General features: G+C 54.4%; 11 protein-coding genes and 1 non-coding gene across 12 annotated transcripts; 5 read left to right on the top strand and 7 right to left on the bottom strand.

Moving 5' to 3' along the window:
* Positions 1–400: 400 nt before the first annotated feature.
* BJX68DRAFT_275550 (glycosyl hydrolases family 31-domain-containing protein) lies at positions 401–3,490 on the top strand (the record flags this gene model as incomplete). Its single annotated transcript, XM_071047873.1, has 3 exons — positions 401–2,357; positions 2,422–2,691; positions 2,752–3,490. The coding sequence occupies 3 exons, from the start codon at positions 401–403 to the stop codon at positions 3,420–3,422; spliced, it is 2,898 nt and encodes a 965-aa protein (XP_070904839.1). The 3' UTR covers positions 3,423–3,490.
* A 1,465-nt stretch (positions 3,491–4,955) lies between these two features.
* Positions 4,956–5,703, bottom strand: BJX68DRAFT_78584 (uncharacterized protein). The gene has a single exon (XM_071049763.1). It carries the CDS (start codon positions 5,428–5,430, stop codon positions 5,014–5,016), a length of 417 nt encoding a protein of 138 aa, XP_070904838.1. The 5' UTR covers positions 5,431–5,703; the 3' UTR covers positions 4,956–5,013.
* On the bottom strand, positions 5,704–6,928 carry BJX68DRAFT_78583 (uncharacterized protein). The gene has a single exon (XM_071049762.1). It carries the CDS (start codon positions 6,692–6,694, stop codon positions 5,978–5,980), a length of 717 nt encoding a protein of 238 aa, XP_070904837.1. The 5' UTR covers positions 6,695–6,928; the 3' UTR covers positions 5,704–5,977.
* Positions 6,736–8,627, top strand: BJX68DRAFT_261115 (putative MFS sugar transporter; the record flags this gene model as incomplete). Its single annotated transcript, XM_071044088.1, has 5 exons — positions 6,736–7,171; positions 7,221–7,467; positions 7,520–7,726; positions 7,781–8,163; positions 8,233–8,627. 5 exons carry the CDS (start codon positions 6,736–6,738, stop codon positions 8,625–8,627), a joined length of 1,668 nt encoding a protein of 555 aa, XP_070904836.1.
* A 498-nt stretch (positions 8,628–9,125) lies between these two features.
* Positions 9,126–9,197, bottom strand: BJX68DRAFT_t12. The gene has a single exon. It is a non-coding gene; the product is annotated as a tRNA-Arg (tRNA).
* Positions 9,198–9,527: 330 nt separating this feature from the next.
* BJX68DRAFT_275549 (FAD/NAD(P)-binding domain-containing protein) lies at positions 9,528–13,493 on the bottom strand (the record flags this gene model as incomplete). Its single annotated transcript, XM_071047872.1, has 12 exons — positions 9,528–9,552; positions 9,582–10,066; positions 10,153–11,120; positions 11,164–11,496; positions 11,543–11,716; positions 11,762–12,247; positions 12,367–12,421; positions 12,476–12,500; positions 12,540–12,885; positions 12,934–13,050; positions 13,094–13,252; positions 13,310–13,493. 12 exons carry the CDS (start codon positions 13,491–13,493, stop codon positions 9,528–9,530), a joined length of 3,357 nt encoding a protein of 1,118 aa, XP_070904835.1.
* Positions 13,494–13,902: 409 nt separating this feature from the next.
* On the top strand, positions 13,903–15,633 carry BJX68DRAFT_224341 (haloalkane dehalogenase family protein). The gene is made up of 2 exons (XM_071038253.1): positions 13,903–14,719; positions 14,779–15,633. Exons 1-2 carry the CDS (start codon positions 13,920–13,922, stop codon positions 15,497–15,499), a joined length of 1,521 nt encoding a protein of 506 aa, XP_070904834.1. The 5' UTR covers positions 13,903–13,919; the 3' UTR covers positions 15,500–15,633.
* On the bottom strand, positions 15,453–17,391 carry BJX68DRAFT_275541 (glycoside hydrolase superfamily; the record flags this gene model as incomplete). The annotated part of the gene is made up of 1 exon (XM_071047871.1): positions 15,453–17,391. One exon carries the CDS (start codon positions 17,389–17,391, stop codon positions 15,646–15,648), a length of 1,746 nt encoding a protein of 581 aa, XP_070904833.1. The 3' UTR covers positions 15,453–15,645.
* Positions 17,392–17,738: 347 nt separating this feature from the next.
* On the top strand, positions 17,739–19,609 carry BJX68DRAFT_275538 (sugar porter family MFS transporter; the record flags this gene model as incomplete). The annotated part of the gene is made up of 2 exons (XM_071047870.1): positions 17,739–18,169; positions 18,231–19,609. The coding sequence occupies exons 1-2, from the start codon at positions 17,977–17,979 to the stop codon at positions 19,607–19,609; spliced, it is 1,572 nt and encodes a 523-aa protein (XP_070904832.1). The 5' UTR covers positions 17,739–17,976.
* Positions 19,610–19,808: 199 nt separating this feature from the next.
* On the top strand, positions 19,809–21,607 carry BJX68DRAFT_261109 (uncharacterized protein; the record flags this gene model as incomplete). The annotated part of the gene is made up of 3 exons (XM_071044087.1): positions 19,809–19,975; positions 20,031–20,837; positions 20,899–21,607. 3 exons carry the CDS (start codon positions 19,809–19,811, stop codon positions 21,605–21,607), a joined length of 1,683 nt encoding a protein of 560 aa, XP_070904831.1.
* Positions 21,470–23,009, bottom strand: BJX68DRAFT_224335 (aldo/keto reductase). Its single transcript, XM_071038252.1, has 6 exons — positions 22,739–23,009; positions 22,678–22,688; positions 22,572–22,629; positions 22,325–22,506; positions 21,856–22,225; positions 21,470–21,810 (listed from the first exon to the last, which is right to left on the bottom strand). The coding sequence occupies exons 1-6, from the start codon at positions 22,811–22,813 to the stop codon at positions 21,658–21,660; spliced, it is 849 nt and encodes a 282-aa protein (XP_070904830.1). The 5' UTR covers positions 22,814–23,009; the 3' UTR covers positions 21,470–21,657.
* Positions 23,010–23,434: 425 nt separating this feature from the next.
* Positions 23,435–24,338, bottom strand: BJX68DRAFT_261107 (uncharacterized protein; the record flags this gene model as incomplete). The annotated part of the gene is made up of 3 exons (XM_071044086.1): positions 23,435–23,714; positions 23,790–23,923; positions 23,976–24,338. The coding sequence occupies 3 exons, from the start codon at positions 24,336–24,338 to the stop codon at positions 23,435–23,437; spliced, it is 777 nt and encodes a 258-aa protein (XP_070904829.1).
* Between the last annotated feature and the right edge of the window lie 1,078 nt (positions 24,339–25,416).

Here is a 25,416-nt window from a genome sequence, read left to right as displayed (position 1 = left end):
AGTACAAGTGACTGGTTTTTGTGCGACGATCATTGCCCTTGAAGCTGATGTCGGCCCGACATGCTCAAGTAAACAAATTGACATTGTGCATCAACCCCGCATGCTAGCCAACCAGAGTCCGTCTGCTGGAGCCAGTCACGGGGTTTTGCCGGGGACAAACAAATGATCGTCGTTAATCTTGCACACGGTCCTCTGGCGAGGTTGCATCTGCTCGGCCATTTATCGGGCATGGCGAAGATCAGTGCCCTTTCCGGGGTCGAAAACTGGGGTTCTTGGCTGTTATTCGAATTGCGATCCCCGCATTGGCCTTTTAATCGCTCTTGGCGATGGGGTACACATGGACTATATAAGGGCACGGAACATGGCGGCAATGTGACTTCCTCAAGCATCGCAAGCCAGGATGTTTCTGAAGAAACTGCTCACTTCGGCAGCGGCCCTCAGCGGCTCTGTCTTTGCACAGAGCCAGGCAGGCGTCGACCCCCTCGACGACCCGGGTAATGATCTATACGTCAAGGACCTCTCCGAATGTCCCGGATACAAGGCTACGAAGCACTGGGAGACCAAGTCGGGGTTCTATGCACATCTGTCTCTCTCTGGACCGGCCTGCAATGTCTACGGCACTGACTTGCCCGACTTGAAGCTGGAAGTCGAGTACCAGACCGACAGCCGCCTGCACGTCAAGATTCTCGACACCAATAACACGGTCTACCAAGTTCCCGACAGTGTCTTCCCCCGCCCTGGATTTGGCCAGTGGTGCTCGCCCAAGCACTCAAAGCTCAAATTCCACTTCAACGCCGATCCGTTTTCGTTCTCTGTGTCTCGTACTGATACCGGAGAGATTCTCTTCGATACCACCGGCAGCCAGCTGGTCTTCGAGAGCCAATATGTCTACCTCAGAACGCAACTCCCCCTAAACCCTCACCTCTACGGACTTGGGGAGCACAGCGACGCCTTCATGCTGAACACAACCAACTACACCCGGACCATCTACACCCGCGACGCTTACGGCACACCCCAGGGTGAAAACCTCTACGGCGCGCACCCGATCTACTTTGACCACAGAGGCAACGCCACACACGGAGTCTTTCTTCTCAACTCCAACGGCATGGACGTCTTCATCGATAAGGACGACAAGGGCGCCCAGTTCCTCGAGTACAACATCATCGGCGGAGTCCTCGACTTTTACTTCATGGCCGGCCCCTCGCCGCGCGATGTCGCTATGCAGTACGCGGAGATCACCCAGCTTCCACTCATGACGCCGTACTGGGGACTTGGATTCCACCAGTGCAAGTACGGTTACCGGGATGTCTATGAGGTTGCGGCCGTCACGGCGAACTACTCGACTCACGATATCCCGCTCGAAACCATCTGGACTGATATTGACTACATGGACCGGAGACGCATCTTTACCATTGATCCCGAGCGCTTCCCGGCAAATTTGTACAAGGACCTCGTGGATACAGTCCATGCGAGGGACCAGCATTACATCGTCATGGTCGATCCCGCCGTATACTACAAGGAGTCGAACCCGGCGCTTGACAAGGGTCTCGAATATGGCACCTTCATGACCGAAAAGAATGGCTCTGTGTACCAGGGCGTCGTCTGGGCTGGCCCAAGTTACTTCCCCGATTGGTTCCACCCGAACTCGCAGGAGTACTGGAACGAGCAGTTCGCCGACTTCTTCAATGGAGAGAACGGCCCCGATATCGATGCGCTCTGGATTGATATGAACGAGCCTGCAAACTTCTACAACCGCCCTTACCCCGGTAACAACACTACCCCGGAGAACTTCGCTGAAGTGGACGGAGACCCACCAGAGGCGCCTCCCGTCAGGGATGGACCCGATGCCCCGATTCCAGGGTTCCCAGACAGTCTCCAGCCAAAATTTGCCTCCGGGCAAACAAACGAGAAGCGCGAAGCAGTATCTACTACTACTGTCCAGCACTCCACCCGCTCCCTCGCCCGTCGAACTCGCGGCGCCGGCCGCTGGCGCTCTGCCCACCACAGCCACAACCAGGGCAACTTCGTCCACCCTGGCGCAGGCTGGCAACACGGCCGACGCACCGGGTCCGGCTGCGGTCCCAACGAGTGCAAGGGTCTTCCTAACCGCGAGTTTATTCGCCCCCCTTACATGATCCAGAACGGAGCTGGTCCCACGCTTGCGGATAGCACGGCCGATACCGATATCGTGCAGAGTGGTGGGTATATCCAGTATGACACGCATAACCTGTACGGCGCGATGATGTCGACCAGGTCGTATAATGCTATGCGGGAGAGGAGACCTGATGAGCGCGCGCTGGTTATTACGCGGAGTACATTTGCTGGATCCGGAAAGGATGTTTCGCATTGGCTGGGTGGTAAGCAGCACCCCTTCCAAAGTTGCACATTTAATCAATATGTACGATGCTAATTCTTCCATAGACAACGTCTCCGGCTGGCCCTGGTACCGCCAGTCCATCAGCCAGATCCTGCAGTTCGCATCGCTCTACCAGATCCCCGTCGTCGGTGCGGACGTCTGCGGGTTCGGAGGCAATGTCACGGAGACCCTCTGTGCACGCTGGGCAACCCTCGGCTCCTTCTACACCTTCTTCCGCAACCACGCCGAGATCTTTGCCAATCCGCAGGAGTTTTACCGCTGGCCGACTACCGCTCAAGCGGCGAGGAATGGACTTGCCATTCGGTACCAGCTGCGTATGCTGCCCTAATCTTTCCCTCCATCTATCCTCTGTGTTCTAACAAAATAATGTTTAGTCGACTACATCTACACCTCAATCTACAAGCAAAACCAAACCGGCACACCGACCCTGAACCCGCTGTTCTTCAACTACCCCAGCGACGCCAACACATACCCAATCGACATGCAATTCTTCTACGGCGACGGCATCCTCGTCTCCCCCGTAACAGAGGAAAACAGCACGAGCCTCACATACTACCTCCCTAACGACATCTTCTACGAATTCGGCACCGGTGCTCCCGTCCGCGGACGTGGCGAGTACATCACCACGGAAGTCGACTACACCGATATCACGGTGCACTACAAGGGTGGAATCATCTATCCACTGCGTGTGGAGAGCGCGAATACGACGACTGCGCTTAGACAGAAGGGATTCAATCTCGTCGTTGCGACGGGGCTTGACGGCAGTGCGAAGGGCGAGTTGTATCTTGATGATGGGGTGTCGTATGTTCAGGAGGCCGTCAGTGAGATTGATTTTGTGTATCGACGGGGTGTGCTGAGGATGAGTGGGAGCTTTGAGTATGAGGCCGGGGTTGGGATTGAGGTTATTACTGTTCTGGGGGTTGAGGAGGAGCCGAAGGGGTTGAGGAAGCGTGGGGTGGAGTATGAGTATGAGGAGGAGACCAAGAAGCTGGTGCTTCATGTTGATGTGCCGCTGACCAAGGGGTGGAGCTTGAGGATTCTTTGAGCTGGTTGGAAGTACTGTGTATATAGGAGAACAAGTAGGCGACATGAGATGCCTATGGAATAGCGAGTGCATGTATACTTCTCGCATGAGCAGAGACATGAGATACAATACGCAATTTTATGTTACCAATTTCCCAGTATTATCAGCATATCTGGAATCTGCAATCTTAGGTATCTAACCAACTGTTTTAACATATGTTGCAAAGTACCTAGCAAAGGAAAACTCTTATATCTTCTGCCCTGTACGAAGCCAGAGAGAGACTTAGTAAGCGGCTACTGACGCATCGCGAGACACACTCCGTCAACAATCCTCTCGTGCACGACATCATCGATCAAGAATGGATAGAAGATCCAATACCGGAATCACCAAAAGAAAGAAGGCTCTCAATGCGTAAGTACTCAGACATGACAGTTCCTATCCCTTACTGATTGCTGCAGCTGCCAGTGGTGTATCAATACGTGCGTACCTACTATTGAAATCTCCCAGTGTTATCACTAACACCTAACCGATTACAGATCGGCTTAGCCGTGCGAATCTGTGTCGCACACGGACTCGAGAGAAGATGGGATAATCGGCGCAATACTCGAGAGGAGTTCGAGCACCGCTCAAGACTATGGTGGTCAACCCACGTGATCGACCGGAGACTAGTAGTCCCCGCAATATCGGATGGGGATATATCCCTCCCTCCCTAAACCTGAGTGCATGCTAGGACGATCGCTCGATGGCTTTTCATGTAGATATCATGTCTTAGCTAGGGCATTTTTTTGAATCGTAGGTTGGCGACTTTCTAGTTGGGGGTCGGCTAAGCTGACCTACAATCCGTACAGTGGTCTAGGGCCATGGCTCACAGCGGTCACTGGGTTGCAAGTTTATTACCGCAATTCAGTCCGTCCTGCATAAACAGGTGGAGACCGCGCCGAGGTTAAACGTCTGTGTGAAGACTGACCTGCACTCACACGGGTCTGACCCTGTTATCTCTTGTACAGCCGCAAACCTATATTTGCTACATCAGGTACGCTTCGTAAAACATTCACATTTTTTGCGCTCCACTAATCGCTATATGTTAGATTACGATCCTCGCGATAAGACCAATTACCTCCTTCCTCCTCGAAAAGAAGCTTTCCGACGAGCAATCCACGCTTCATTTGTCTGAGGCAGTCATTGGCCTTGAAATGTGTGCATCGAGTCTGCAGAGAAGATTCTGACGATCATCGAGTCCCTACCAGAACTGATGGTATTGAGCAGGTTTAGTTCACACCTTCCCTTCTCACAAGTTTTCTGACACACAATAAGACATGATCCTCCCGCACGTCGTTGACTTCATGTTCGCCGCCTCAGTCATCCTGATCCTCGTCGACATCATGGGCCCATCTCTATACGAGCCCCGGGATCCAAATGCGGTACTATCCTTAGACGATCACATTGCACAAGCATCATCATCGCAGGCCCCTACAAGAAAGATCTTCTCGAAATAATCCACCTCCGCGAGCTGCTGGGGGATAGACAACCAAGGGCCCGAGCGCAAGCACACGACCTTAGTGGTAACGAAGTCGATGGCTCAGACGTTGGCCACGCCGCGTCCAACCTCTTTTCACCGAAAGAAGACATGCAGCCAAATCATGGCCCGCACATAGGTCCGGTGAGGGCAGAATCGCACTGGGACTCCGGCCTCGTACATCCAGAAACGATCCAATCTGCAATTGAGGGGGGTTGGACTTTGGGTTCCTGGATTATCGCTCCGTTGCGGAGACGGTTGGGAATGATTGGATGTGGTGAGCCCGATGGGCATCAAGCAACCCCGAAGGGTGTCGCTACATGAGCCAGCTACGTGTGGTACGACGAGGATTCTGGAATAATCCGGGGATTTCGAAATCCGGAAGGCACCCGATGACGTGGACGACGCAGCCTGAAGCCCGACCCCAAACGGATTCAGTCCGATTACTCCATAAGGACGGAGTCGGGATGCCGCGACAAGAATCAAGACCTTCCGGCAAAGCTTCTGTACCATTGGTCGATCCCTAGTGCGAGAATATGGCGAAGATATGAGGGATCAAGCCGATGATGGCATCGGACCGACGACGGACCAGCTAAACAAAACAGTGCATGTGGGGGGAAACTCCAGATCAGGCAGATGTGTCAACATGCGGTCAGACTTAGTGGTTGCTTCGCCGGAAGAACTTCGGTCTGGTTGAAACAGGTGAGGTAATTGGTATCCCACGCTATGGGGCCGGCCGGCGACCAGGCCAGGGAAAGCCAGGCACCGTGAAGGCTGAGTGAAGCTGGGAGTCTGTCCTCGCGACTTTTTTTCCAAGCACGAAGCGCATCAACCATGGCTACAATTCCTAACTACCGCTGTGACAAGACCACAAAATACCACAAGACACTTGAACCACCTCTATTACCGTCTGAGAATCGAAGGAGAGACACGGCATCCCGATTATCTCAATGTAAAATCCTGCAAAACAAGGCAGATGACCTGGTTGGCTGAACCCTCAACGAATGGCCGCCCCCGGCCCGTCTTGGCTGCTCACACGATGCGAGAATTTTCTGGTTGGTCATCCCGAACCCCCCGCCGAAGCCTCCGGATTTCTCCGTATTCTCTCCCCTCGGCGTCGGACCGAATTACGGGATTGCGGAGCATAAGAAAGACCAGCCTGGGATGCCGCATCTTTCATTGGCAACACGAGAAATTGAGGGTGATCTTGTCCCTTTTGCATCGACGACCGTCTCGTGGATTTTCCCCTTTGGATCTTCGTAGAAACTTTCCAGAATGTTGGATTGTTGGATCGCTCGACCAACCACGGACCGGGCAAAGCAGGGGGCCCCGCCCTCCAGAATGTGCTCGACTCGAGTCTGGAGACCGACTGGGGCACCCACCAAATTCTCCTGGCGGACGACGTCCGACGGACAATCTCCAGTCTTACATACTTTCGCCATCGCGTGAATCCGGTTAAGATCCTCGCCCAGCACCCCAAGCTTTCACTAATCCAGTTAAGACCGTCCGAAGCGTGTAGCCAAGAAGCCCAATTTGCTTGTTTTCTTGCCCAGTGAGCTTCGCCCTTTTGGGGCCGCAGGGAATCTGCCCTGGTCGACGTGGGCCGACACAGGATGCGATGACACACTTGGCTGGCCGTCTGGATCATGGTGGGAGGGGATGGGGTGAGGGCATAAAATGCCGCATTCTTTTCACCCCGTGGGCTTTTTTTTCTCCCTGTCTTCCCCGGCATTTTCTCTCCATCTTCTCGCTGGCCGTGAACTGGTAGGAACTTCATTTGCTACTCTCACATCTGTCGTGCCTGTGAATACATCCAACATGGCCGACCAAGAAAAAACCGAGCTCGAGGCCCTGGAGGTCGTTCGCGAACGCGGCCAAGAAGCCGACGCCTTCATCGAAGACATGGAGCGTCAACTCGAAGCCGCCGGCGGGCTCAAAAAGGGCTTCTTCCAGCTCGAGTTCAACGACCCGCGACACTTCACCTGGCTCCTCGTCGCCTTTGCGAGTATGGGTGGTCTGCTCTCCGGTCTCGACCAGAGTACCATTTCCGGCGCGAACCTGTACCTCCCCAAGGATCTGCACCTCGATGCGCGGCAGAACAGTCTGGTCAACTCGGGGATGCCGCTTGGTGCTGTTGGTGGTGCCCTGATTTTGTCGCCGTGTAACGAGTACTTTGGGCGCAAGTGGGCGATTATGATTTCCCTGATTCTGTACACGATTGGTGCGGCGCTGGAGGCTGGGTCAATTAACTATGGTATGTCCACCGCGAACTGGCTAAGAGGGGTGTGAAACTAATAGGGTAGGTATGATTGTTGCGTCGCGTGTGATCCTCGGTGTTGGTGTCGGTCTCGAGGGAGGTACTGTCCCCGTCTACGTCGCAGAGACTGTCGAGCGACGAATTCGTGGAAACTTGGTCTCGCTCTACCAGTTCAACATTGCCCTCGGTGAAGTTCTCGGATATGCCGTTTCCGCCATGTTCCTGCGCGTCGAGGGAAACTGGCGGTACATCCTCGGATCTTCGCTCGTCTTCTCCACCATCATGTTCGGCGGGTAAGTCTACACACCACGAGACAAAGATGGCCTGTACTGATAGACTCGTTAGAATGCTCTTCCTCCCCGAGAGTCCCCGCTTCCTCATCCACAAAGGCAAGACCCTCGACGCGTACAAGGTCTGGAAACGCATTCGTGGTGTCGAAACTCCCGAGTCTCGCGATGAGTTCTTCGTCATGACGGCGTCCGTCCGCCAGGAAGAGAACGAAGTCCACGAGGGCGCTCAGAACAAGCGATTCCCTTGGATGGATTTTTTCACGTACGCCTCCCCTGTTTCCCTTTGCTCCATGAATGAAATCTAACATGTCTCTAGCGTCCCCCGCGCCCGCCGCTCCCTCATCTATGCAAACATAATGATCATCCTCGGCCAAATGACCGGAATCAACGCCATCATGTACTACATGAGCACATTGATGAACCAGATCGGATTCGACGAGGAAAACGCAAACTACATGTCTCTTGTCGGCGGCGGCGCCCTTCTCCTCGGTACCATCCCGGCCATCTTCCTCATGGAGAAATTTGGCCGTCGCTTCTGGGCCATCATTACTCTCCCCGGGTTCCTCGCTGGTCTCGTCCTCATTGGCGCGAGCTACCAGGTTGATCTGAAGACGAACCTTGTTACCGTCGAGGGACTGTATTTGACTGGCTTGATCATGTATCAAGGGTTCTTTGGGTCTTATGCTTGTTTGACGTGGGGTATGTCCATCCTCTCTCACCCCTCCTTTCTAAACCCTTATCGAACCGATAACTAACGAAAATAAACAGTCGTCCCCGCCGAAGTCTACCCAACCTACCTCCGCAGCTACGGCATGACAACCTCCGACGCCCTCCTCTTCCTCATGTCCTTCATCGTAACCTACAACTTCACCGCAATGCAAGACGCAATGGGCAAGACTGGTCTCGCGCTGGGCTTCTACGGCGGCATCGCGCTCGTCGGCGAAATCTACCAGATCTTCTTCATGCCCGAGACCAAGGACAAGACGCTCGAGGAGATTGATGCCGTCTTTGAACGGCCCACCATGGATATTGTCCGCGAGAACTGGGCGGGCGTTAAGCAGAATTGCGTCGATTTGGTGTGTGGACGGTGGAAGAAGGTTTTTGTCGAGCAGGGACGTCGGAGGGAGAGTGTGCTGGAGGTTCAGGAGAAGACGCTTGCGTAGGTTGTCGGATCCTAGGATGGGTCGCCGAGTCGTCTATATGCGTGCTCTACGAAGCCTCATACCAGGATGTATGTTGTGGTTATTGGCAAAGCCCATGAAGAGGGCCAGGTATAGACTATATTTATCAAAGAATACTTTATCGTTCGCGAGCCGTCCCTAGTATCATGTTTACCGGTACATCGGAGGTAGGAAACGCTAGATCACTCCTCTCGCCTCCTTTGGTATTGATAAAGAATGCATAGGACTAAATAATTTTGAAGTGTACTTCCTTGGAAAAAAAAAAAAAGAAAAAAGAAAAAAAAAAGGCTCTTTCCTCCCACTGCGTCATGCTCCCAGAATCTAATGCATACTCTTACCCGGGGCTGCCCCTGGCCCAGACCCTTTTTGTGCAGCTTGGAGGGGAAAATTCTTCTCCTCACCTGGCAGTCTGGCACGACCCACTCCGCACCAGCCGGAGCCGTGGTGGAAACAGGAAAAACTGGAAAACGCAAAAAGAAATGACCTACGCAGGGATCGAACCTGCAATCTCTTGATTCGTAGTCAAGCGCCTTGCCATTGGGCCAGCAGGCCATGTTGTTGGAATAATTGTTTTAATTTGACATTATATTCCAGAGCAAATTTTTAAAGTTCCTTTATTCCTACAATAAAATGTGTGGACGCCAAACTTTGTTGCCCTTAAAGACAAGGAGAAACACGCAAATGAATGAATGTTGGAGTAACAACTATCTTGTTAGTGCTGAGACTTACATCTAGGCCCCTGTAATCCGCCTGGCTGCGATAGACGAACCTCTTGACAGGTGGTTCATGAAGTATATATTTTGAGACTGTCTTGGTGCGGCCTGCCCTTCATGTGCCCGCGAAAGATTTCAAGATCGCAACTACACACCAGCCACCTCTCTATCATTCGCGGACCGTTCTAACCCCACTTTATCACTTACTGCAAGCTCTGAGCACCACTTAAAATGCTCCCAAACCCGCCAGTAAACATCCTCATCAGCAGCCTTGCCGACAATGGGATCAAGATGCCCATACCCCTCGACCAAAAACCGGCGATACATCTCCTCCCCGAACCTCCTCCGTAGAAGCTCATAGTCTCGAAGTGTCGTCTCGGGATTAAATACTTCATTATCGGCACCGGATATGAACAGAATCGGCAGGCCTCTCAGGCGCAGGAGGTTCTTCTCCGTGATTAGGGGATGCAGCTCGTTATCTAAGCATCCGCCATGTGTTCCCATGCGGGTGACATGCTCAAGGAGTCTCGTGGGAGTTTCGGCGAAGAATCGATCGATGTTATCGTGGGTGTGTCTGTTTAGGTTCTCGTGGTTCCACAGCAAACCAGAGGAGAAAGATGTCCGGTGACAGGCCGCAGAGCGACAGCGATCGCGACGCTTGGGAATGGGATAGAAGTCAAGTAGCGCATGGAGAGCATGATGGGCAGACTCTTACGTCCTGAACGTCCAATTGGGAAATATCGGCCGTCTAACCACTCGTAGAGCCGAATCAGGATAGGGCTATATGCCTTGACGGAATTCCAGTACCCGAAGACCTGGTTCATGAAGACGGAGTTTGCAGAGACACCAAGAAGTCGAGTGCTGTCAAGTGTACCATCGAGCAGCACCATATTCAAGGCAACGGATCCCTGGCAGTGAGCGACCACGTACGGCTTTGGCGACTCGTGGAGTGAGATGTGTTGCACCGCCGCTGCAATGTCTAGCCGGGCATCGAACACTGTGCATTCCGTAGCGACATTTTCATCGCAGCTCCAGCGGGGAGAAAGGATGTAGCAGCGGTGGCCAAGGTTAGTGAAGTACTCGACCATGTTGCATCGCTGATATGGAAGGGCGAAGATGGAGTGCTCTGGACGGACTCCTAGGATACCGGGGAGAAACAGGCATCTGGTGGCTACTGTATCTGGAGACGAGGTTGGATCGTATACCGCAATCGAGACTTCAATGCCATCCGAGGACTTTAGGATGCGCACACATGTAGCCGGGCGTTTAGGCGCATATGGCAGCGTCGCCGTAGTCCTAGTGCGATGGGGGATGAAAGGATGAAAGAAGAAGCGGCTGATCTGCGCCGCAAAGTAGAGCAAGAATATCAACAAGGCCCGCACGGTGGTGAAGCTGAACTCTGCCGTAAGCCGGAACGATGTTATCTGCCTCACAAACGAGGAAGGAGCGACTCTCACAACACCAGCCCCGATGGCACCTTCCTCATCTGTGGCAACCCGCACGTTGACCATGGTCGTTGCCCTCCACATCCTCGAGACAGACCCCGCTGCAGAGGGGTCGATCGTCTTGTATCCTGTTATCCTGTACTGATTCCCTTCCACTGAGACCAAGTCTAGTTGATACAATAGTCTTGTTGCATCCGCAGCATCTTCCCCATGTACGAAGAACTCGAGCTCCCCGCGACTAACTCTCGTGGTTCTCTGTGAAATCGCGCGGCAGGATACGGTGCCGGTGCATGTTCCTTTGTACTTCGGTCCTCGGCCTACTTTATGTTAGATGGTTCGCCGGGTGATCAAAGGACGAACCTCGTGTCCTCTTTTGAATAACTACTGTCAAAAGCATCGCAATGGCCGACTGCGACCCATTCCCCTCAATTTCGCCTGTTTCAAAATCTCCTTTCGATGGTACACTAATGTGCCCACTCAGAAGCTCGGTGGACTGCCAGCCTGTGGACACATAGGCGCCCGTTTCCTCGCTGACATCTTTCGAGTGGACCGGGCTCCGTGGGACCCTAGGTGTGCTGTCATAGTCTAGCGTCCCATTTTGCGTTGTGAGATCTGTGTGAAAACCAGACTCCTTGCTAATAAGAAACAGAGATCGCTCCGCGAGAGCCGTTATAGTGGCGAGTGGGCTCACTCCTGTACAAGGTGAGACAACCTTTACAATCTAGCAACTGTCACTCACCTAGAGATGTTGGTATCACCGACGCATCGTAGCAGATGAGCCCGGCATGGACATCGCTTCCGTGCCCAGTAAAGACCCGACCCAGATGGTTCGTCACCCCCTCGCGGCCAGTGCCATCCCGACTCATGTGTGCACCGCCCAACATATGGACAGACACCCCTTCTCGGGTTCGACCTATAACAAGTCAGCCATTATTCGACGAGTAAGAGTCTAGCCAACCACTGAAATAGCAGAACATCATCTCCCCACCCACGAGGTTAGTAACCCGCTCTATAACCTGAGTAATGCGAGTCGCGTTCTGTAATCGCCCTTCGGCTCCGGCCTGTAGATGGGGTCGATCATCCTTGAGCGACAGAGTAATCTCGTTGCTATCATGACCCATGACGAGATATGTAGCAGTGCGCTGCATCGCTCCACCCTCCGCATACGGACCCCTGAGTGCGGACTTGAAAGCCGCCAGAGTCCTGCAGGTTTGTTGGTAGGGATGCCAAAAGAATGATGTCAGCTCGTTTCGGAAAGTCTGTGCAGCCAGCATAATTTGCAAGACCGGCGCCAACGGCTCTGGAACGCACCCGTCTTGGATGATATAGCCGGATAAGGGGTTGCTTGAAGACTCTTGACGGTTGTCAATCATTCCGGTTATGGTCGGTCCTGGCGTTCCTGAGCCACTAGCGACGCTGTTCACTTCTTTCGCTCCGTTGTACCCTGGGCGTATTAGCTTCGTCTTTAGGATATGTTAGTGCATACCAAACAGTAGGAGATCTCCATTCCCTGACATGTTCCTCCCGACCAGGCGAGATACTGGGAGCCCGTGCCTCTTGGACCGCAGGGAATCTCCGTCGTCCCCATGGCACTGGCCCCGAGGAAGCAAAACTCATTCTATATACTTTAGGCCAAGATTAAGATGCATCGGGCAAAATGTATAGCTTTTACCCAGAATAGCTGTCTATCCGTCTCGCTGAAAGCTGCCCTGCCCTTATCATGCTAAACGAAGTACACGATGTACCCGTGTCCATCTGCCGCTTTCTCGACAAATCGCACTTCACAGCCACAGAATATCTCCGCGCCCCAGTTCCAGGCATCAGCCAAATATGTGGCAGAGATTAAGTTCTTTGAGCCGTCATTGAGACCTGTAGTCTCGTGCCCAGACCCCTTGTTCGGGCGCATCGAGATGCCAGTGGAATTTCGTCCGTGCTTGAAGAACGTAGTTAGAGGAACGCGGGAAAAGTGCTTCTCCTGCCCCAGTAATCTTGCCGCTTCCTCGAGATGATCCAGCTTTCTCGGCGTAGGATGACTCTCCGGGAATGGCGATGGCTGCAGCATGTCAGCTGCCCGGCCATAATCTGGTCTCGTGAGCCACGAATCCAAAGGTCTTCATAAGCACAGCTTACACTCTTTCATCGAGCTAGGATGATCCCTGATCTCTGCCGGCCAGGGACTCATTCTGAACGTGCTTTCCGCCGCTTTGAGGAACACGCCCGAGTTGACGAGTGAGCCTCCCCCGAGTCCTAGTTCGGTCAGCTCTGCTCATAGTGCGAGTTTGAGACTGACCATGAGCGCAAAATGCATGCTGTCCGTCTCCCAGCTTAAGTTGAAACAGCTTCGTCTCGCCAGATAGTGGCAGTTTTCCGAGGAGGCCACTTGTCGCTCGTGCTCCCGAGATTGCGGCTTCCCGCATGCACTGGCGGAGTGTGTGTGGGAGCGAGCCCGCTAACCACCATCATGAATCTTCTCGAAGGCATTGAATCAGAAAATGGACGTACGTACGTCTTCGTTCCCAGCCTAGTTCGAGCACCGCGACACTCTTCCCTGCCCGCGCCATCCGGCTGGCAGCGACACCGGCACCATAGCCTGATCCGACCACAACAACATCGTACTCGGATCTCAGAGAAGAAAACGGAAGGCTGAGTGTTGGATAGTTACCCGGTCGGTCGTGTATTGGCTCTGGCATCCTTGAAGAGTTTGAATGAGAAATTCATCGTGTCGCTGGGAATCGGAGCTGTCATAATATATGCCCCGCTTCGAGACCACACCGACAAACACGCAAACATCGCTTATGCATGTTTGCGTGCATGTTTATCAATGGATTAGGCAGCGCTACAAGCCGCCAGTTGATTGGATTGACATGACTATGCAGCCAACCCTGGTTGTGGTGGCCCAATGGCGTTGGGGATAGCCTCCTGATAAGCATGTGAAGACCATGTGAAGACAAGGCTGGAACAAACGATGCAGATTATGCAATGCATCCATGGGATGTGCCAGCCTTGGCCTGATCGAGACCACGATGGATACAACCTTAAAGTGTTCGCATGAACAAGTGGAGTTGTTGCGTGACGATGAACCAGCGAGAGTGGGTTCCTGGATGATGTCATGATGAATGCAACCGTCCTTTATAACGCCCTCTTCGCTGCCACCAGCTCGATCCCATCAACAACAACACAAAATGCCCCTCTTCAAAGCCCAAATCACCATGGACCGAGTCATCAAGACTGCCGACCGCATTCTTGAGCTCGTCTCTACCGCCGTCATGACCTTGACAGGGTATCTGACATCTTTCGCCCTGTCATTCACCATCAGCCGCGTCTTGCTCGTTTCCATTCTTCTTCCGCTGTATCTGTGTAAGCTTGTGCTTACTCTCATCCCATCGATTCTGCGAAATGTAACCCAACTTTTTGCCCCGAATGGCTGGAACCGGCTGGTCGAGAGCGCCGAGTCGTACAGAGCGCAGTCGGACTCGCTGGCTTATGCACAGCTGAACGGGTCCTACAAATTCAGACCCGACGAACTCTTCCACATCCCAGAAAAAAGCCGGGGATGGATGGAGAATGTCCCATACGCAAACGATACGCACTCGTTCACCGTCTGCGGAGCGACTGTCCGCTACATCCACCTCAAGCCCAGCTACAGCAGTATCCTGCAAGACGGGAAGAAGACGCATCGCCCAATTGTGCTGCTGCACGGAAACCCGAGCTGGAGTTATATGTGGCGGAATGTGTTTCCCTCGCTGCTTGAGCAGGGACATGAAGTCTATGCGATTGACTGGCTTGGCCATGGAAGAAGTGATAAGATTCTGAAGCCAGAGGCGATTAGTTTTGAACTGCATGTTCGCACGCTCATGGACTTCTTTGAGACGACGAACCTCGAGGATGCGATTATTGCTGCCCATGATTGGGGCGGGTAAGTCACCTCCGCCTGCCCATACAAGGAGGATCATAGATACTGACATACGAACTCAGCTGCGTCGCCCTCTGCACCCTCCCCCGCCTCCCAACCTCGTCCTGTGAGAGCGTCTTCCTCCTCAACACCTTCTTCCCCCCGCGTCTCAGCGACGCAACCCTGCACTACCGCCTGCTCAACCGCGCCTGGTACTGCACAACAGGCCTGCTAAAGGGGTACACCCCCGAATCCGCCGCCATCCGCTTCATAACCCCCACCATCTCGCAATCCGACGCCGAAGCCTACTCGGGGCCCTACAAGGGCCTGCCCCGCTCTGCGAAATCCTCCATTGAACGCTTTAGCCATATCACGCCTTCCCTACCAAGAGTCATCCTCCACCGCGCCCGCAACCTCCAAGTTTGGAAACTCGCCGAAGGCCTCTGTGGCCCCTCGCACTTCGACACACTAAACACCCAAGCACGCCTCTCCGCGCAGGATGAACTCGTCCGCAAATTCTGGTCCTCGAAAGAGCAGGCGCATGGCTTCGAAGTCGCCGTCATCTTCGGCGACAAGGATCCGCTCGTTCGTGATTACAAGAATGTCCTTGTAAGAGAGATTGCGCCGGAACTCATGGTCAAGTGGGCGCCGAGGGGACTGTGGATTCCCGGTGCGGGCCATATGCCTACGGAGGACAGGGCGGGGGATGTGGCGAGGTTGATTGCAAGGTTTGCGAGAAAGGAGGAGGGTAAGAGTCAGAAGAGTCAGAAGAGTGAGGAGAGGGAGAATGGGGAGGCTTCCTGAGCAAACAGTGAATGGACTGTCCTAGTACTAACTGGCTGTATCTTTATGGCGTTTGAAGGGATTTTATTTGAGGGACCATGTAACATACCAAACAAAATCAACCATTGCGTACCAATGCATACCAAAGATCACCCCATCGCCACAAGTTAATGCCCCTCAGAGATAGTATACGCCTCGACCTCCGCAATACACGTCCGCGCCGGAATCGTCACCGCAATAGGGAACCCCCCATAGTCCGGCTCTTCATTCGGCATGATGAGAAACTCTCCACTGCGCGTCTCATCCCCGTTCAACACGCGCAGCGTCCGCAACTCGATCTCCCCACTGTTGCTCCCAGCCCCCTCCTCAGGGTAAGCAACCTCCTTCTCCAGCGCCTCCAGAATGCCCGTAAACGTGACCCCTGCCTCCAACCCGCGGAACCGTACCTGGAACCCACGGCCAACGACGAGGAAGCGGTATGAGTCTGCGTCGCCGAGCTGAATGACCATTCCGGCTCCGGGCCCGGGTTTCCCAAACACAAAGGCGCGCTCGATGATGACTTCGATGGTGCCAAAGGCCTTTGTCCATTTCTCTTTCCCCCCTGGAGAGCCAGATTCAGGGAGGGGGTCGAAGAAAAAGCCCATGCGTTGGTTTGCCGTGCTCTCCAGGAGATACTTGCTCGTCTGCGCGAGAAGCTTGTATTCTCGCCCAATCTCTTCGGCACCGGTATCGACGCCAAACGGCGCGGCCCCCAATGCGCCGTAGCTTGCATACGCGACCCAGACCCGCCGCGCCCCATGCGCATCCCGCCGCTGCTCCGGGATAAACAGCGGATTCGAGCTGGGAAACGTATAATCGGCACACACGCGCTCGTAGTCGTGGAAGTACAGATCCGGCGCGACAAAGTCGAGCGACGGGGCGTTGAACCGCCAGATATCAGACACGTGGGGACACGGTCCGCCAGAGGGGTAGATACCCGGTCGGGCGCCGCCGCCCACGACGATCGGGTAGCCGGTCATGTCGAGGGCGCTGGGGTCGTCAAAGTTGAGCCAGGTGTTGGTGTACATGGGGAGAGCGTAGGCGCGTTTTCCGGCCGCGGCCACGGTCTCGACGTACCGCGAGATGTGGTGTGCCATGAACGCTTCGTCGGCTCGAGTGCCGGTCCCGAAGATGGTTTCCCACCTGTAAGGTTCTCCCCCAGAAGCATCGTCGGCAAGGATTCTTGGGTCGGGCAGCCGTGACGACGCAACTCGCTCCGTGAATCGCGGATGCAGATTCGCATGCTCGCACAGATGGCGCAGCAGGTCCAGCGGAACACCGCGCTCAAACGCCTCCTGCGCCCTGGGCGACCGGTCGCGCGAGTCACCCAGTAACCCCGTCTCATTCTCCACCTGGACCATGACCACGGTCCCAAACTGCTCGTCCATCTCTTTGATATGGCCCATGAGCTTCGTAAACGCCCGCGCATCTGCCCTCGCGCCTTCCTCGCAGAGCGGAGAGATCATCTCGATACTCTTATACGCACCCCGCTCTGGATCCCAGACCCTCACGCGTGGAAAACGCACATGGTCCCGCTTCACCCATCCAGGGGCATACGTCGAGAGTCCATTCTTGTAGCTCCCGAACCAGAGGAGGACGAGCTGGATCCCGTGGATGCGGGCATCGCGGATGATTTGCGTGAGCGCGGAGAAATCAAAGACGCCCTCGACGGGCTCGATCATTTCCCAGGTGACGGCGCCCAGCAGCGTGTTGATGTGGTGGGCTTTCATGGCCGGCCAGACGGTGGACATGTATTTGGGCGAGGAGAGGGAGGAGTTGTGCAGTTCGCCGGGGAGGAGGAGGGTTGGCTTGCCCTTGACTATTAGGCGGGTGCCGGTTGGGGTGGCGGCGAGGTGTGGGTGTATAGGGGGCATTGTGGATAGAAGATGAGAGGGAATGAGAGAGTGGATGAGAAGAGGTTTAGAGAGGAGGCTGTATTATTGTTGTTTCGTTGGCTCGCTGGCGAGGACAGGCCGTTTTATAGCAGGTATTATTGCACGGTTTCTTTCACTTTTTAGGCATAATGATAATCCTATGAAGTATTAGTAGTAGCCGCACTCGGATAAAGTCCGTAGATACCAGGTACGTGCTTTCTAGAAAATAATTTCAAATGATCACCAGGTGAAATAACGTGGAGTCCGCTTAAACCTCACTGACTGCCCCCCTAAGCTAAGAACGCCACAATCCAACAATCAATTGGCTAGGAATTTCTTCTGATAAACTTCGCTTCTCCTCTTTGTTCCTTGGCACATTTGACACTCCTAACTCGCCAGAACAAACACTAGTGCATATTCCAAGTCAAGCAAAACGACCACCATGACTCGACGCGGGCCCGGCACTTATTATCCCACGGGGTTCAATCTGGGGTAACCACGTAGTAAAATTAACCGAGGTGGGTATATAAGGTTGCCAAAGACCTGAATAGCTTCATCGCAACCGTACAAGCGAATATCTTCATCATGGTAAATGCAAAGGTCATGCAGCATGATACCCCTGCCCACAGTGTGCCTCCCAGCACGGTTCCCTGGTGGCAGCAGAGGAACCTTCGGCAATTGTACCTCTTGATGATTATTCTCTTCCTCGCATCGACTAGTCTAGGCTACGATGCCAGTCTCCTCAACGGTTTGCAGACGATGGATACCTGGGCTGAGTGTACTCCTCCTCCTCCTCCCGCACCCTCTGATCCTAGCACACACTGACACCAACCCATCAGACTTCGACGACCCCCAAGGCAGCCGCCTCGGTCTCTTTGGCGCCCTCCCCGGAATCGGCACCTTGGCCGTCTTCCTCGTGGCCCCCTACCTCAGCGACGGGCTCGGCCGCCGCATCGGAACCGCCATCGGCTGCGCAATCATCGTCCTCGGCGCACTGATCCAGACATTCCCACCAACCGACAATCCAGACCCGATGTACCTCGCCGGCCGCATCCTCGTCGGTATCGGCTCTGGGATCTGCAACGGGGCGTGTCCGCTGCTCATCACCGAGGTCGCGCACCCGGATCATCGCGGGAAGATCACGACGATCTACAATACGCTTTGGTACTTGGGTGCGATTGTCGCGGCGTGGTCTGCATTTGGAACCCTCGAGAATCTAACTGGGGATCTCCAGTGGCGCATTCCGACGGCGCTGCAGGCTGCCATGCCTGGCATCCAGCTGGCCGCCATCTGGCTCCTGCCCGAGAGCCCGCGATGGCTCATCAGCAAGGGGAAACTGGAGCAAGCGCGGAACGTGCTCGTGAAATACCACGGCAACGGGGACGAAAACGACGCCTTTGTGCGATGGGAATTCGCCGAGATCCGCGAGACGCTCCGCCTCGAACAAGAGGCTGCCGCGACGGGGTGGGCGGAGCTGGTCCGCACGCGAGGGAACCGCAAGCGGTGCCTGCTCATCATCCTGACGGCCATCTTCTCGCAATGCAGCGGAAACGGGCTGGTGAGCTACTACCTCTCCCAGGTGCTGAATACTATCGGGATCCGCAACCCGACCGAACAGGCCAAGATCAACGGCGGGCTGACCATCTGGTGTCTCGTCGTCTCGCTCGCGGCGGCCTTTCTGGTCGACCGCTTCGGCCGCAAGACCCTCTTCATGTTCGCGGCCGTGGGGATGCTCGTCTCGTTTTCCATCTGGACGGCCTGTTCGGCCGTCTACGAGAAGACCGAGTCTGCGCCCGCGGGCCGCGCAGTCCTGGCAATGATCTTCCTCTTCTACGGCGCGGCGGGCGCAGCCTGGCCCGGGTTGACGGTTGCGTACACGGTCGAGATCCTTCCCTTCAACATCCGCGCAAAGGGACTAACGCTGTGTACGTGCGTCGCGGCGCTCGCGGGGATCTATAATCAGTATGTGAACCCGTTGGGGCTGGCGGCTTTGCAGTGGCGGTTTTATTTCGTCTATGTGGCTGTTCTCGTGGTCGAGTGTGTGGTTATCTGCTTCTATTTTGTGGAGACGAGGGGGCCAACGCTCGAGGAGATTGCGGTGCTCTTTGATGGGGAGGCTGCGAGGCTTGGAGGGGTGGAGATTTCGTCTGCAAAGGGTGAGGGGGAGCAGCCGGTCTCGTATCATGCCGAGCATGGTGAGAGGGGGGAGAAGCCTTGATTCGATGCCTTTTTTGCGCATGTCCACCCATCCACTGCTCTGAATCATGAATGTGGGGTCCGAGTCTCAATCCGGGGTTAGTGCAGTCTACAAAACCGAGATATAAGCGAAGCAAATCCATTCGTACTCTCTTCTCCAAACTTCTCCACATCCACCTTGCGTTCCCTCTGGTGTGCCAACCGTCTCTGTCGCTGCTGCCATGCACCGCGTCAAGCACAGCCGCAACCAAAACGCCTGCGATATTTGCCGCAGCCGACGAGTAAAATGCCGGTTTAGCCAGGGGATTGAGGTTTGTGACGGGTGTCGGTTCTTGGGGATCGAGTGTACGAATGTCAGGCCACGCAGGAAACGGGGGCCTCCGAATCGGTAAATCGCCTTGCGCCGTATGTATCGGCGATTATGTGCCATGCTGACAGGATAGACATGCGGTGCGCGCGGCTGAAGCTGGCCAGGCAGGCTCGGTCCAGTCGCCTGCAGGTCAGACACCTGGAGCTTCACGGTCCATCTCTCCAACATCGAACATTCCAACCAACGCTCCATTGACCATCCCATCCAACACCTCATACAGCGTCGCACCTGACATCTCACCTCCCCAAAGCATCCAGCCACCCAACTCACCCCCTCAGATAATCTCTCCTCCGCAGACCCTCTCCCCAAACCCCCCTTCTCAACCAGTCGTTTCTTTCTCCAGCTCAGAACCAGACATCCTCGCCCTCCTCGCGCCTCTGTCTCTCATCAAAACCGTGCTAAACGACTGGTTCACACACATCCACCCGCTCGCCCCAATCCTGCATCGAAAGACCTTTCTCGCCCGAGTACACGCCCACACCCACGCCCACCCCGCAGACCAACCCCATAAAAACAAGACCTCTGCCCGCATCTTCACCGGCCTCGTCATCAGCATCCTCGCCGCCACATGCGCCACCCTGCGCCGAAAGTCCTTTGCCGAATACCACCCTGTCACGCTCGAACGGTGCAAACACTTCATCGTCACCTATGACCTTTTACCGTCCGACGGGCCGTACTGTCTTGATTGGTGCATTGCGAAATATAACCTGGGCACTGCGGCGACGGCGTATGGAGACATGAGCGATCCGTGGATTTGGAGGGTTCTGGGGGAGAGCATGACGGGTGTGATGTGGTTGGTGGCTTTTCGGGCTGAGGCGATGGAGGGGGCCGACCAGGAGGTGCTAAAGCGGCTCTATTGTCTGCTTGTTGTTTGTCAAATGTGTGTTTCCCGTCTCCTTGATCGTGGGTGGTGTGTGTGCGTGTCTCTGACAAGCAGACAGTGCCCTCGATATGATCGGCTACCAACCCATGGGCCGCCTGGCCGTCGACACTGCAATCTCCCACTCGCTCCCTCGACCGCTGACAGACCACGACCTCGATCCCCCTCCGACTCCTACTCCATCCTCCGAGTTGCTTCCCCGGGGCGCAGACGACGACAAAGTCAGCTACGTCCCCGGCCTCACGCACCTTCTCCAAATCTTCCTCACCTGGCACACCTGCCAAACGGACCGCTTCTACTATCCTCCCTTGCAGGTGCTATCGACCGGCCTGTCCCGAATCCGAAGCACGATCGATTCCTTACCACCGGAACTCCGCTGGCGCGGCGGAATGTCACGGCCACAGAACGCAACGCGGGGACATGACATTCAAATCGCGAATATCTTCATCACGAGTCTATATGTGCGATCGAACCTCCTGCAGCAGTTCGCGACCAAGGGTGAGCGAGAGCGCGAGCCCCAGCATGAAGAGGAGCACCATAGTATCGTGAATGATCTACTCGAGGTGCTGTATCATCTCCCGCAGCCGATCCTTGAGGCGAATGGGTATAGTCTTATTCCGAAGATCAGGGATATTGGCGCGGCGTATCTGGAGGTTTTGCAAGGGGGCTCGGATGTTGTTGCTATTGACGATGAGGCAAAGGGGAGGTTGGAGAGGTTGCTTAGAAAGTTGGGGGTTTTGGATTTTATACCAGATCTAACTACTGCCTGAGCTATGGAATGGTATTACTGTGGATGCTGTGGATCGGACGGCTTGTCTGATTAGTCCTGCATGACGGTGGGATCCCATGCGCATGGCTCGTATTTGTCCGTGGTTAGCTTGGCCATGTCGGCCTCGTCCAACTCAAAGTCAAAGACCTCGGCGTTCTCCTTGATGCGCGAGGGCGTGACGGATTTCGGAAGCGGCACGAATCCCTACTTGATTAGTACGTCTCTGGCAAATGTCTCAAGGAGACATACCTTTTGCAAACTCCACCGAATCAACACCTGCGCCGGCGTCTTGCCATGCTTCTTACTCAGCTCCTGGAGAACCGGCTCATCACTGCGCTGATTCCTCACAAGGGGACAGTACGCCTCAACAACGACCCCGCGCTTCCTCAACCAGGACACCAAATCCGCTCGCCCAAGCCAGGGGTGCAGCTCATACTGCCCAACGTCGATACTCCCGCCACCGCCGGACTTGATATACCCCTCGAGCTCCTCCAGGTGATGAATCCCATAATTCGACACGCCGATCGACCGCGTCTTTCCAGCCTTTTGCGCCTCGACGAGCGCGCGCCAAGAGCCTAGCCGTCCTTCCTTCCCGCCGTAGGGGGCATGGATCAGGATCCTACGTCAACCGTTATCGTAAGCATGAAGAATCCTTGCTTTGTAATCCGCACGCACACGATCAACCCGGAGAGCGGGGAAGTGAGGTGGAGACCCTTACAAATCAAAATAATCCGTGCTCGCCTTCTTCAGACTCTCGTCGATGCTCTGCTTCGACGCCTCGTAGCCCATGGCGCCGGGCGGGATCTTGGTTGTCAGGAAGACGTCGGAGCGCGCGAGACCGGCTTTTCCGATTGCGGCGCTGACTTCTTTTTCGTTTTTGTACGCGGCGGCCGAATCGATCTAGCCAGGATGTTGTTAGTTTGGTGAATGGGATGGATGATGGCGGACAGTGCGGGGTGCGGTACGTGTCTGTAGCCGAGCTTCAGGGCTTCGACGGTGACTTCCTCGGCGACGTCTGTTGGACTATCCGATTGTTAGTGAGACTCCGTGAGTCAAGAATGAAGAAAGTACGTCTGGTAGACCTGTTGTCGCGTTAGCCTCTCTGTTTCGTGACCTTGGAGGAATGACGTACCCCATATCCGAGAACCGGGATCTGGTAGCCCGAGAGGAGCTTCTGCGTCGACTGGAGGGTGAGCTTTGCGGCCATTGTGGATGCTGTAGAGGTTGATTGAAGTTGTAGATGGAGAAAAAAAAATTGTTACAGCATAGGAGAGGGGTTTAATGATAAATAGCTGCATCTCCCAAGGTCGGAGCTTCCAGTGTTATCCGAATCCCTAACGCCGACCCCGCTTTCGTCATCGGTCGGTCTGGATTCCCGCCGACTCGCCGATCTCCAGTACAACCGACACTGCAACCGGATCGGTCTTATCTAACGTTGCAGAGGATTATAAATCTCATCGGGGGCCTGGTGTCTCGAGTGACTGGCTATCGAACTTTCAACTGCTAATTCCGCTATGAAGGATCATGAAATGTAACCTCGTTACAAACTCTGCTTGGCATTGGCTAAACACTAACTGCTGTGAAGGAGTGACTAAACAAGCATAGCAAACTAAGTGCAGGAAGGATCGTGCAAGGGTAAGAGAATCGACAATTTGGAGAGCAGTTGGCATCATTCATCAGACTGGCAACAAGCCAGACAAAAGGGAAAAATCAGGAAAATAAATCAAGGAGTGACACAAGGCATAAGAATTTAAAGCATATATCAGCCCTAGGAGCACAAGGCCCTCCATCTACCTCATATCCAACAACGCATCTCCTTCCCCATCCTCTAGTTCAAATAAAACGAGAAACACGCCGCGCGACTGGCAACATCACAATCATTCCCCGCATGGACATTGGGAGGCGCGGGGCACTGAAAGTTTCCAGGCGCAGTCGCAAACGCCAGGATGCTGTCGAAGCGCTTCTTGCAGATGGTGCTGGTGATGGGGGTGAACAGATCCGTCATTGGCGCGGGGTTCCGGGTCTGGTATTTCACGTTCAGGGTTGGGAGCGAGGGGCCGAAGGGGATTTGCACGAGGACGTAGCCCGGGGCGGGGAGGGGGGCGGGACTAGATTGATAGTGTTGTTAGAGCTGCGTGGAGGTAGAGTGGGATGAGGATGGGGCTAGTGGATGGGCCACTCACAGGTAGAAAACGTTGTTATTTGGGAACCAGAAATCGCAGACTCGATCAGTCAGGAGTTTGACATTTGTCCATGGGGTAAGTGGAGATGAGAAAGGTCCCCCGACACACTGGTCACGTCGAGTAATGGTGATGTTCTGTCTCTGTAAACTTCCGGGCTAAGTCAACCTGGAGCATATTATGACTCACCTCAGGGATATCAGGAAGTTCAACAGCCGGCTCAACGTCAATCTCCGGATGGGTCTCGAGAAGCGAGCTGTTGCTGGCCTGCACGATGGCTACAGAGTCGTCTCCTGCAACTGGAATGAGTGGCAGGGATGCGAGGTCGGCTTCAGTTAGAGAAGGGACGTCTGTAGTTGCAACCGCAGAAGTGCTAGTAGCAATGGCCGAGGAGCTGGACTCGACATCGCTTGCAGTGGGAGTCGGAGTGCCCTCCGCAGTAGTGGCAGAGTCAACAGAAGTCTCTGTCGACGAGAATTGGGGCAAGGCGAGTGCTTGCAGTCCAACGCCGAGTAGGGAGTTGATGACAATGACGCTGAAGAAGGTCTTCATTGTTGCAGTGGTTGCCGTAGTTGAGGTTGGTTTTGTTATGGGAAGTAAAGATTGATGGTTTTGGGAATTCTGAGGTAGAGAAGATCTGCTGGAGAGATGATGCTTCTTATATGTCTTGAAGAGGTCTCATATGGATCTTAAGGGCATCAAGAAGGTTGTATAGAAGTGATACTAGAGCCATAGAAGTGCCATCTAGATTGGTCGAGTCTCAAAACTCGTATTGTGAGCCCTACAATGCGCGAATAATATGTCGATTCTACAGAGGGTGAAGCTGACGGTGAGCCAGAGTGACCCCAAGTTGTCCAGTCCTGAGCAACAATGCAGTCCAGATATCAATAGTATCCATTCTCGTGTATCAAACTTTGACTGTAGCGAATGATCGCAAACAACTGCAACCGCCTTCTACAGCCAAATACGGCTGCGGCTCCTTCTATGGTGGATATCCCGTATAGACCTCCTTCTATTAATATCCTTGTACGTTATGGCTACCAAACGCGTGGTAATAGATCGCCGTCGACAAGGTTCAGTCATACAGATCCATGGTTCTGGAGGGACACCGCCTCATTCCATATCGCCTCTGTGGTCGAGGTGACGAGGACGTAAGATGCTTCATCCATGGCGAATCTAAGTGCCGTGAAAGAGGTATACAATACCTCGACCAACTATTAATAGAATATCATCTTCTGACAGCGAACTAAATAGCTTGACTTTGTCCCCACGCACAGCCCGTGCACCACACCTAGAAGATCTGCCGGGTATTGGCGGAGATGGTAGTCCGGCAATTTTTTCCGAGAGCTTATGACAGCAAGAAACCAATTAAATGGGGGGTCTAACGCGGCTATGATTACCATTGGTGCCAGCTTGACGGGTTCGATCGTATTGCGCGATCGATTAGAGGAGCCGGGTGTGCAGCCTCTTCTGGGCCTATGTCTCAGGCGTTTGATTGGATACACACCCCTGCTCGCCCGTTTCGTCATGGCTCAATCGTTCTGCGATGCCAAAGTGCCGCTCAAGGTTTCTTCGACGCACCCCGGCTTATTCAACTACTAACTAAGCCCCATCCACCGCTCACACCAGC

The sequence above is a fragment of the Aspergillus pseudodeflectus genome, assembly GCF_044049435.1.
Source record: "Aspergillus pseudodeflectus strain CBS 756.74 chromosome Unknown BJX68scaffold_2, whole genome shotgun sequence".
NCBI lineage: Eukaryota > Fungi > Ascomycota > Eurotiomycetes > Eurotiales > Aspergillaceae > Aspergillus > Aspergillus pseudodeflectus.
Note: the sequence above shows the minus strand (reverse complement) of the source record. Positions and strands in the feature narration are given on the sequence as shown.